At 32.9% G+C, this 11,403-nt stretch overlaps 6 protein-coding genes across 6 annotated transcripts; 3 read left to right on the top strand and 3 right to left on the bottom strand. All coding sequences in view use genetic code 12, as the record gives it.

Moving 5' to 3' along the window:
• Positions 1-365: 365 nt before the first annotated feature.
• CD36_01900 (deubiquitinating enzyme 16, putative) lies at positions 366-2,837 on the top strand (the record flags this gene model as incomplete). The annotated part of the gene is made up of 1 exon (XM_002416818.1): positions 366-2,837. One exon carries the CDS (start codon positions 366-368, stop codon positions 2,835-2,837), a length of 2,472 nt encoding a protein of 823 aa, XP_002416863.1.
• A 338-nt stretch (positions 2,838-3,175) lies between these two features.
• CD36_01890 (conserved hypothetical protein) lies at positions 3,176-3,721 on the top strand (the record flags this gene model as incomplete). The annotated part of the gene is made up of 1 exon (XM_002416817.1): positions 3,176-3,721. The coding sequence occupies one exon, from the start codon at positions 3,176-3,178 to the stop codon at positions 3,719-3,721; it is 546 nt and encodes a 181-aa protein (XP_002416862.1).
• On the bottom strand, positions 3,718-4,344 carry CD36_01880 (5-formyltetrahydrofolate cyclo-ligase, putative; the record flags this gene model as incomplete). The annotated part of the gene is made up of 1 exon (XM_002416816.1): positions 3,718-4,344. The coding sequence occupies one exon, from the start codon at positions 4,342-4,344 to the stop codon at positions 3,718-3,720; it is 627 nt and encodes a 208-aa protein (XP_002416861.1).
• Positions 4,345-4,528: 184 nt separating this feature from the next.
• CD36_01870 (proline-induction transcriptional activator, putative) lies at positions 4,529-6,715 on the top strand (the record flags this gene model as incomplete). Its single annotated transcript, XM_002416815.1, has 2 exons — positions 4,529-4,587; positions 4,669-6,715. 2 exons carry the CDS (start codon positions 4,529-4,531, stop codon positions 6,713-6,715), a joined length of 2,106 nt encoding a protein of 701 aa, XP_002416860.1.
• Positions 6,716-6,978: 263 nt separating this feature from the next.
• Positions 6,979-7,830, bottom strand: CD36_01860 (conserved hypothetical protein; the record flags this gene model as incomplete). The annotated part of the gene is made up of 1 exon (XM_002416814.1): positions 6,979-7,830. One exon carries the CDS (start codon positions 7,828-7,830, stop codon positions 6,979-6,981), a length of 852 nt encoding a protein of 283 aa, XP_002416859.1.
• A 598-nt stretch (positions 7,831-8,428) lies between these two features.
• Positions 8,429-9,457, bottom strand: CD36_01850 (30-kda heat shock protein, putative; the record flags this gene model as incomplete). Its single annotated transcript, XM_002416813.1, has 1 exon — positions 8,429-9,457. The coding sequence occupies one exon, from the start codon at positions 9,455-9,457 to the stop codon at positions 8,429-8,431; it is 1,029 nt and encodes a 342-aa protein (XP_002416858.1).
• Between the last annotated feature and the right edge of the window lie 1,946 nt (positions 9,458-11,403).

Below are 11,403 nucleotides of genomic sequence, written 5' to 3'. Positions count from 1 at the left end.
AAAGTCGTTCTTTTCAATTGCGTGAATTAATTTTTTTTGTCACTATTCCCACGACACCAGCTTCTTTCAACAATTCACTAACTAACTTAACCCAATTTCCGCTCCCCACTTTTATCACTACTAATACTAGTTGTAATTTCCGTTGCTATTGTTGTATTTAATTTCATTACATATAATCATTCCATTCTTCTTTTTTCTTTTCCTTCCTTCCTTCCTTCCTTCCTTCTACCCTTATTTTTATAATATTATCTTCTTCTTCTTCTTCCTTTTTTTTTTTTTTAACTTTTTATTTTGGCGATTGCAACAAGAACTGTTTCCTGTGGGATTATTAAAAGAATCTCATAGTTAATATATCAAATTTATGTATGAGTGAGATTTGGAGCCAATTAAAGTGCCTAATTACCAATCAAGATCTCAATACTGTTAAACATTTCCCACAACACACTACTACTCAACAAGTCGATTGCTTGTCAATTTTAAATTATTCATTTATTCCAACTTCATTACTAGATTACTGGAATCGGAAAACTTACCTGGAAAAGAAGTTCCTACTTTTACAGATTTCATTGATACTATCAGTTTCTTTATATATTATTACCCCTTCATTACCATTTTACAAACAGAAGCCAATGTTTTCCAAACGTCCCGATAAGCATACAACTGGTCTTATCAATTTACGAAATGACTGTTTTGCCAATTCCTCATTGCAGGCATATTCGTCTGTTCCTTCTTTGACAGATTATTTAAACAAGTTTATTACTAGTTACCGTCAATTGGTTGAATTTGTTAAACTGAACAACATCGACATTCAAGAATTAATCAACTTGCGTTTGGAATTGAATAAAAACTTGCAAAATTCAAAGTTCAAACACTCAAATTCTACATTTGAAGTCCCCTTGCATATTGCCATGGCATCAATGGTGAAAAAACTTCAAGAAACAGAAATGACAACCAGAACTATAAGTGTCTGGACTTTTCTTCATGAATTAGAAAAGATTTTCAATGCCAAAATGTCTAGATCTCAACATGATGCTCATGAATTAACTCAATTAATCAACGAAACTTTAGAAAATGAAAACTTAAAGTTTAAAAGTTTTGTTAGATTTATTACTTTGAACTTGCATACTATTTTGAAAAGAATCCCTGATGCTCAAGATTATTCTCGATTGGATAAAATTGTTGTCCCCGAGTTCCCATTTGACGGTTTAATTTTGAGTCAAATGACTTGTTTAACTTGTCATGGAGTTTCTCAACCAAATTTTACACCATTTGTTATACTTACATTACCGGTCCCTTTGACTAACACCACTAATTTGGAAACCTTATTGGAACAAAATGAAAGTGAACAAATTGAAGGTTACCAATGTATCAAATGTCGAGTTAGTAAGATTGCATTAAACGAGGAACATTTGAAGCGTCAAATTCCACTGGAAGATGTTGAATATATTAATAAGATTATTGAATTGAACAATAACCCGAATTTATGCATTAATGAAGACTTACCTGAAGACTTGGAGAGTTTTATCAAGAATTATAATGTTGAAGGGATTGATGCTTCAAGGATTACTTCAACGGTTCAGAAAAAGTCCCAAATTTTGAAACCTCCAAAAATATTTGGATTGCATCTTTCACGTTCATCTTTCGATGGTCAAGTAGTGACTAGAAATTCATGTCGAGTCAAGTTTTCAGATAAAATGACATTATCGATAGGTAAAGAATTCCATGATAAATTAAAGCAATTTCAAACTATGGTACAAAAAGAAGACGAAAAGTTGAGAGAAAAATATACTTCTAATGTTTTAACCACAGATGAAAATGATATGGAAGATGAAGATGTACAAAGAGAAGATATTGACGAAAAAGGTGAAGAAGAAGAAGATGACGAGGACGACGAGGAAGATGTTACAACTGATGATGGAACAGCTACAGAAAATGGAACTGATGATTTGGATGATGAAACAGATGAAGAAGAGGAAGATGATACTTCATCTGTTATGTCAAGGGAAACGGAGACTCAATCTGTCACTACTTCTAGTACCATCAGACCGAATTCTGGACCAACAGGTCTGTCTCAAGAGTACTCGATAAATCTGGCACCAATCTCTCACAAGCAAACTGACAATTTGAAGGAACTTTTCAAACGATTTAAATTCAATGATAATGATTTGTACAAGTACCGTTTAAGAGCTGTTATCAAACACATGGGATCGCATACTCAAGGGCATTATGAATGTTACAAGCATAAACCACTTTACGTGAAAGACAAAAATGGAAATATTTTTAAATTATCTCCAGAGATTAAAGATGAAGTAACAGGTGAAATCCATTGCGAGGCAACTCCTGTTGAACGGAATCCTACTCAAACCAATGGTGGTAATGGTACAACTTCAATGCGTTCATCCAGTAACAGTTCAAGTGAGAACGATGAAGGGTTCCGTCATAAGTTTTCAACCATGATGGGTCGTAGACCTTCTGTATTCCAAGCTAATCCGACTGGAGTTGAAGAAATATTACTGTCTGGTTTACAAACTCCAGCTGAAATTTTAGTGGATGATCCTAATCAAAACAATTTCGACAATGCCTTTGCTACTCACAACTTTAAAGATGCCTTCAACAACAATAACGACAAAGACACTCCAGCCAATAAAAAACAAGAAGAGGAAAAGAAGGTGAAAATGAAAAAGATTCCTTCAATTATTTCCAAGCCTTATTGGAGAATTAGTGATGCTAATGTCACTGAAGTTAGCAAGGCTTCTGTATTAGCCGAGGAAACAACGGTTTATATGTTGTATTATGAAAGAGTTGACAGGAAGCAAATTAAACGTCATCACAGTTAGGAATTACTGATTGCCAACAATTCATACTTTTTATCGTTTTTTTTTTTTTGTAGAAATATAGATATTTAGAAATAAGCACTTTTTGTATATATTATGTGTATTAATATTACGTTTTTGTAATACACAGTAGTGATGTTAGAATATTTGGGGTTTGCACCGTTTAGAATCGATGATACCGCGGACCGACCAACGAGTCAGAAAAAATATAATCCCACTAAAACACTCTTCCTCATATTGGCGAATCAAAAAGGTTGCGTTTCCAATAGAGTCAACCTCAACTTTTCATTCTATTATTATATATATATATTCACAGGAGATAATATTCAAAAAATACACAGATGATATCTAGACTAGACGAGTTAAACAAAAAATTACAGCAAACCTCTAATCAAGGATTAGCATCATCATCATCATCATTAAAACCACCAAGTACATCCCTACGACCACCAGCACCCACTATGGGTTCAAACAGAGGGTTATTCCCCGCTGTAAACTCAGCTCAAAGAGCTGCTGGTTCAGCAGTAAATCAACGCAAGAAAGTGGTTTTACAACCAGGTCATTCGCCCCTTGATTGGGCTCATCTAAATAGAACTCAACCACGACACAAATTACGAGGAGTTCCTCCCAATACCCCACCACCGCAATTTGTTCGTATAAGCAAACAAGAACTACAAAAACATAAAAGTTTACAAGATTGTTGGACATGTATCAATGGTAAAGTTTATAATATTACACCATATATAAATTTCCACCCTGGTGGAGTTGATGAAATCATGAAATGTGCAGGTAAAGATGGAACCAGTCTTTTTAATAAATATCATAGTTGGGTCAATGTTGATAGGATGTTAGAAAATTGTATAGTAGGGGTATTTCATAAGGATTAATAGACATTTGTAGAAGTAACTATTGAATCTAATTTCCAATCATGTGGTTCTGTAGGAATACAATCAATAATTTGTTCTTGTAACGCAACGCCTAACAAGTATGGTTTTTTATTGAATTTATTATGGAAAGTAGTGATAAATTCATCATAAAAGCCAGCACCATGACCCATACGATTCTTATTTTTATCAAATCCTACACCGGGAACAATTACTAGATCTAAATTTCCAGTTTCCATGACATCCACGCCACTTACCGGTTCCAAGAGTTGGTATTTCCCCTGTGGTTGAAGTTGATGAACCGCTTCAATGGAAGTCATTTTAAGCAATGACATATAGTTTGACTTTCTCCCTGGTGAAGAAACATAGTTACATCGTGGTAGATACACAGATTTATCCAATGTGAAACAACTTTCAATAATTTCCATTGTTTTAACTTCCAGATCAGGCATATTCATAAACACAGCTATGTTGCTTGCAGTTTTGAAATATTCATGATTCAATAGATTCTGATGTATTAGATGAGATTGTTTGATTAATGAATCTTGGGAAACAGTTTTTAAATTGGACTTGAGTTTTTTACGCAATTGACGTTTCACTTCTTTGAGTGGTAAGTTTGTCATCATTAGTTGATTTTCGGTGAAGGTTGTCTAAGTAGTGGAATCACCTTTCCTATGGGGTTAGTCCGAACCGAAACAAATAAGAAAAAAATTGGTTGACCCAAAAAAAATATCAACACAAACCAACATACACACCAGTTTCTCCACAATTTAAGTTGGATAATGGATCTAGTTTACATACCACAACACCATGCCAATGAGGAATAGAAAAATCAAGTCATTTGAAGAGAGAAAAAGAGTTACTGTAGCGTAAGTTCATTTGAATATTTTCCCCTCAAAACAAAAAATTGAAGCCAAGGCAAACATTTTACTAACTTGATTCAATTATAGATGTAACAGATGTCGATCTAAAAAGACAAAATGTGATGGTGGGTTCCCTTGCCTAAAATGTATGAAATCAAATCAAGAATGTACCATATCAGCTCCAGAAAAGCCTTCCAATCCTACTGATTTTAAAGAAAAATACACCAAGAATCGAGCCTACACTTGCAAATTAGAAAGGATAATCCAATATTTATTCCCTGATATAGATTTAAAATATTTACGAGAAAACACCGACACGTTTGAACGAGAAGTGTGTATAAATAAACTGAAATTACCTCGTGCTGGGGTTCCTATAACGTCAACTAAGCCACCTGAATCAGAAGACAGTGAATCAAAATTGAACTCATTAAAGAATTTCAATCGTACATATGTATCTCCAACTGACCAAAGTTTTATTAGATTCATTGACAACAGCAAGCACCAAAGGTTTATGGAAAGAAACACATTGGCAGCTAGTGTGTTTGCCAATAGTAATATATATGCCAAACACAATTTACAAGTTTTGATTCAAAATGCATTAGAAGTTTTCCCTGATGATAACAAAATACGTAAATTGGTTGGCATTTTCTTGAATATTTGTGAAACAAATTATTTTTATGTTCATCATGGAAAATTTTATAAACAAGTGGATCAATTACTTTCAAAAAGACAAGAAAATGATATGGGATATTTGGTCAACAATTGGACAACTGTGAGTATTGTGCTGGTCATGCTTGCTCTTTCTAGTGGATTTGAATTTATTGCTGATAATTCACCAATGCCCAAAGTCACACCTAACACAACACCAGGGTTAATGTATTATTATGCTGCATTACCATTTGCTGGGTTTTTAATTGATTTGAAATCTGTGGAAAGTATTCAATGTTTACTTATATTTGGAGTATTTATGACAACAAATAAATTAGAAAATTTCCAATCAATAGATGGTGGGTATACCTTTATGAATTTAGCATTAGAAATTGCTATTGCCAATAAATTGCATTTAAAAGAACCTTTTGTGAATTATCCTGATGAAGATCGTGAAGTGTTGAAGCGTCTTTGGTGGACTTGTTATACCATGGAAAGAAGACACGGTGTAAATATAGGACGTGTTGAAACAATAGCACCCGAGGATATCACCGTTGAATTACCCGTTGATATACGTGGTCTTTATAGTAATCTTGGACTTTCAAATCATTTAAGTCAGATTTCAATTATTCAAATGAATTATATTTTCAGAGATATTATGGATTTGTTTTATTCCAAATCAAAATCACACAAAGATCAAAGCATATCAATAGATCCTAAAATAATTAGAAAATTTGTTGAGGATTTAGAAGAATGTAAATTGAATTTCCCTAATTATACAAAAATTGATAATTTAGATCCCAGTTCAACCAGATATCGTGCCTGTATTCATTTGAATTTGACTTATTATTTGGCAAAGATATATATTGGTAAACCGTTCTTACTATATAAAGTTGAAAATTATAAACGATTAAATGAGAACAATGGATACGAAGCTGCGTTTGTTGATCATTTGTCATCGATTTGTATTGATGCAGCATTTTGTTCCGTTGAATTATTGTCAGAATTACAAAAGTATAACAAACTAGGATTATTTTCATGTACTGATATTAACGTGTGTAACATTGCCCTATTTGCCATTTTAGTGTTTTTGAAAATTGATCGGTCAGAAACAACATTATTATTTTTGCGAAAAGGTTTAAGCATTTTGAAAATCATGTCAGATGGAAGTGCTAGTGCTAAACTGGCATTACAAAGACTTCGGAAATTGGACAAATTAGTATGTGATCTCACTGAATTAGATGACATGGAAAAAGATTTAAATCCACACAATGTGTTGGGTCATGAATCGGCATCAAAAGCATTCCCAATTGATAGTAGTAATCAAGATGCGGTTTTGGAATTTGGAAGTTTGCCTTATGTCGATTCTAGTACAAATTTAGGTGGGTATATGAATACTCAACAGTATTTTTTTGATGATATGGATAATATATTGATGTCAGTAGATGATGATATTTTCAATCTACAAAAATGGCTGGATATATAGGTATACATCAATGGTAAGAGAGCCTTATAAACATGCGGTTTAACCAACTGACAATATTTTAGACTCTGAAAAGTAAATATCATTACACTACATCTGTTCTAGAACTGTTTTGTTCACTCAATTTGAAACTCTTTAAAAATTCCATATATTGTACATGTTTCTACACATTTCTTACAACTAACAAATCTATCCTCTTGATGAAATAAAACCGAAAAAAAAGGGGAGGGTCGAGAAAGGGTTAAAGATAAGCAAGCTGCTATAGCTTACTTCTTTTTACCACTTTCTTTGGGTAATTTGATCAACGAAAGGTATTTCAATGCACCAGATCGAGCATTCTGATACAATTGTGACAATTGTGGATAATTGATTTGAGCAAGAGTTTGATTCAATTTCAAATCCATTTGTTCAACCACCACTTTTGTGTATTGATTGGAATCAAATCTTAATTTGTTAAACACAACAATGGCCACAAACACCAATACTTGTACTGTGACTTCAACTATGTTACGTCTAAACAATAACAACAATGCACTTGGAATTAATTGGAATCCAGAAACAACTAACAACACAATTTCTGCACTGGACGCAGCAATTAATGCTGGTTGGTTGAATTTGTTTGTAAAACTTGAAATCATCGAGCTGATTCTGCTTTGTGTGGCAATGTCTCCAATAAACACTGACAACAAATGATTCTGGAAATAAGTCAACACATGAAACACAGCAAAAATGGTAAATGAATATAAACTAGACCCTGTTTGGCCAATAATAAAACTCGACACATAAAATACAACGGCCAATAGCAAGTACTGTACGTTTTCATCACGCAATAATCTGATATTGATACTTGAAAGTTTGAAATTTGATTTAAAATGGATTTGTCTAATAACAATCAAATACGTCAATATAATTGATAACAATGCAAATCGGTAGTATTTCAAAGAAGAATGACGATTCCAAAACCCTGTAAGGGTGCTGAGAATGAAAAACAACACTGCGAAAACATGGCCAAGGAACCAATAAAACTGTTGTGTTTTAGCCAATGTCACAAGTTGTTGTAAAGGGGTTCTATATCTAAGATTAGCTGAGTTTGTAGGTGTTGGTTGTGTTGATGGCATTGACGTATTTAATAAATAAAGGAGGAATGAACAAGTGACACTGTCTCAAAGTAAGGAGTTTTTAATTGCTTTTGATTGATATTGGAATTGGAGTTGTATTTTTTTTTTTTTTTTTTGGGCCTCTCTGTTACTTTCTGTTAACAAAAAATTGCCATCGCAATTTTGTCTCGCATAAAAGACAAATAGTTAGTTAGTCAAGTATTTCTCTTTCCCCCCGTTAACATCTCTTTTTGTTTTTTTTGCAATCAAATCACAACAATTATTTATTAGATAAAACTGGAAATGTATATATTATTAATAAAATCTTATATATAGTAATAGAAAATTAAAATAAAAAGATATAAACAATGAAAGTATAAAAAAAGAAAAGAATATTAAATGAAATTGATTAAATTGAAATGAATTAAAAAATTGAAATTTGATGTAGAATCAAAATTAAACCAAAAAACAACAGCATATTGTTTCACATTCGAAAAAGAAAAACAAATAAAATTAATAGAAAATCTTGTAGAAAACAATGAATAAAAATAAAAAACAAAAAGAAGGAGGTGGATGATGATGATGATGGGTCTTAATCAATGGTTCATCAACGTAGCCCCTAAATACGTTCTTCAGCTTCGGCTTGTGCTTGAGCAGCACCAGTGTCTGGGACACCAGATGGAGCAACAGCAGTATCACCAGAGTGTCTTGGGGTTTCACCAACAGCTTTTTCAACATCTTCAGTAGCAGTTGGAGCATGTTCATTTTCTGGTTTTAAATGAAAATGCCATACTTTGGTGAAAAATTCTTCATCAACATTATTGATGGCAATCCAAGTCAAGATAATTGGAATAACACCAAAAGTGATCAAGTCCAAGATACCATAAAACACTGCTTCTGAGTCAGGTTGAATAACGTTACCACCTTCACTCAAACCCCAAGCAACTGGGTACAAAATCCAAACAACAACAAAAGCAAGGATAAGAGCATTGCCAAAGACTGAATGAGAAGATGAACCAAATGAAACAACCACATCATTGATTACTAAATAAATAGCAAACAATTGGAATACAACAGCAAAAGTAAAGTAACCCCATTTGTAAGTAGACTCAATTAAAGCACCAATCAATAAACCCAAGACAAAAACTTCAATTGCCAAAACTCTAGTAAACAAAGCTTCAAATAAAGAAATGAATTTCTTAAGCAAATCAGATTCATCTTCGGTAGTAGTAAAGCTGGTATTGGTGACAATTTGGAAAATAGCCAACACTAATGGCCAACCCAAAAACCAAGCAACAAATTTAGCATAGAAGATTTGTCTAAATCCAGTACCAGCATGATTGAATTCTGCCAAAATCCAAGTGTAACCCAAATTAGAAGCATAAGTATAGTAAGCAAAGGCAAAAACAGCACTGTTAAATAATGGGATTGTCAATAAAGCTCTTTTCAAACCAGATTTTCTAACGTCAGTAAAACTGTAGATGAACCCATGCACGATTGCAAACAATGCGAAAACTGAAAAAACTGCCCAAAGCCAATCACTACCATGTTCAGTGATATGTAAATCAATAATTGGATTTGGTGGGTTTACGTTAACAGCATCATTACGTTTGAGGATATCGGATAAAGTTGAAACGGCAGCAGACATTGTGATTCAATATGTTTCTTTTTCTTTTATAATTACTATTATTAGGTCTCTTTTTTTGATTCTTTATGATTGCAAAAAAAAAATTTAGACAAGTACTAAAAGAAAAGGGGGTAGGAAGAAGTTTTGTGTTAGTTGTAGTAGTTGAGGGTATAAAGTGAAGAGAAATAGGAAAAGAAAAAAAAAAATACAAATAATAATCCTTCCTTTTCTAAATTAAAAAAAAAATAGGGGTAAATATCTACCCCTATTTATATTTTCCATTTAACGTATATAAGGGATTGAATTTCACGAAGTTTAGAAGTAGGTCATGAATTCAAAAATGTAAAAAAAAAAAAAGAGGGATAGAAAACCTATTGGTATTGTTTGTGGAAACATTTCGAATAATCGACACGGAGTATGTGGATGCAAAAAAAAAAAAAAAAAAAAAAATACACCATCAAAGGAGAGGGAGAGAACAAAGCCAAGGCAGAAAAAGAAATGAACACTTAAACTGAGTTAGAATAATAAATACATAACCCTCTCAAAATAATGGAAACAAAGGGAAAAAGAAAAGAGAAGCAAACCTTGCAGATGATCACACATTAACACATTTATTCAATTACTTTGAAACTATAAACTTTTACAGAAATGAGAGTAAACCCATAACGAAACACAACAAAATAATAATAGTTTATGGTTGATAAACTTTTCGAGGGGGGGGGGGGGAGTAAAAGCAAAGGTGACAATTGGTGCGAAATAACAAAGAGAAGGGGGAAGGGGTTGGAAACAATAAAACACTCAAATATTAAAAAGAAAAATCCCTTGTTTACTCCAAACATCTTGCTAGACGGTTCTAGGTTCAATGTGTATATATGATCAAAGAAAGGGTATAAGATTTCCCACCACTACCACTACCCACATGTCATTTTTTTTTTTTTTCTAAATTTGTTGTTGATTTAAGTTTTGCTTCTTCTTTTAGTTTATTTTGATTTTCCTGGCTGTTGTTGTTACATTGTTTAGTGTTTTACTACACGGGGGAGAAGAGGCTTTTCATTAAGTTCTCTCAATGTCAACTAGTTTGACGATTCTTTGGAAGTAATGCATGTGCAGATTATGTGGAAAGCATTGAGATCAAAAAACTGTGAGTGTGGTTAAGGGATGACTCGAGTAAGCAAATGGAAATTCAGGGAACGGAATATGAGGGATTGGTAACATGAAAAAAAAACACCATAACCAGAAAAGGTCATGGAAAATGTATACTATTGGAGCCATTAAACACTAAAGGCAAAATCATGAAAGTAAACAACAAACTGTGGAGTCTACTCTTCATTGACAAACCTTACATCAAATTTTTTTGACTTACATATTGCAGTCATACAGTCCATGGTTTAATCCGTCCCACCCGAGTTCACCATTAGTAGTATAACCATTGTCTATGCATGGTATTTGGCTATTAGTCAAACCATACTAATGAGTGTAACGATCTAAAAGGCATTTTGCTGCATATGCGTGTTTGTGTGGATCTATTATGAATAACTCTAGACTACAATTTGCAACTGAATTGCAATTAACCCTTGCAGCAAACATTTTAGTGGTAATCACCAAGTGTAAATCCATTATAATGCTCTTACATTGTGGAACTTTTATTTGAGGAATATAATTGATTTGTATCATTTATAGTAACTTCTGTCATTCCCTTCTTCATTGCATTACTTTCTTGTCTTTGAGGATACTTGCAATTTATGACATGTCGATAAGGGAATAAAACAAAAACATTCAACGTTACATACCAAATAGAAAGATTAATATTGTAAAGTACAGCTGGGTGGGTAGTCATGATTAAACTATTTGCAGTATTTAATATTATTGGAACTTATTATATTCAGTTGGTGTTACATCATCACGATAAATGATGGAAAGCAAAAAAAAAAAAAAATAAGAATACTTTACTAATAAAGTCATTTTCT

This window comes from Candida dubliniensis, chromosome 1 (genome assembly GCF_000026945.1).
Source record: "Candida dubliniensis CD36 chromosome 1, complete sequence".
In the NCBI taxonomy this organism is placed as follows: domain Eukaryota; kingdom Fungi; phylum Ascomycota; class Pichiomycetes; order Serinales; family Debaryomycetaceae; genus Candida; species Candida dubliniensis.
This window is presented reverse-complemented; position numbering and strand designations above follow the sequence as displayed.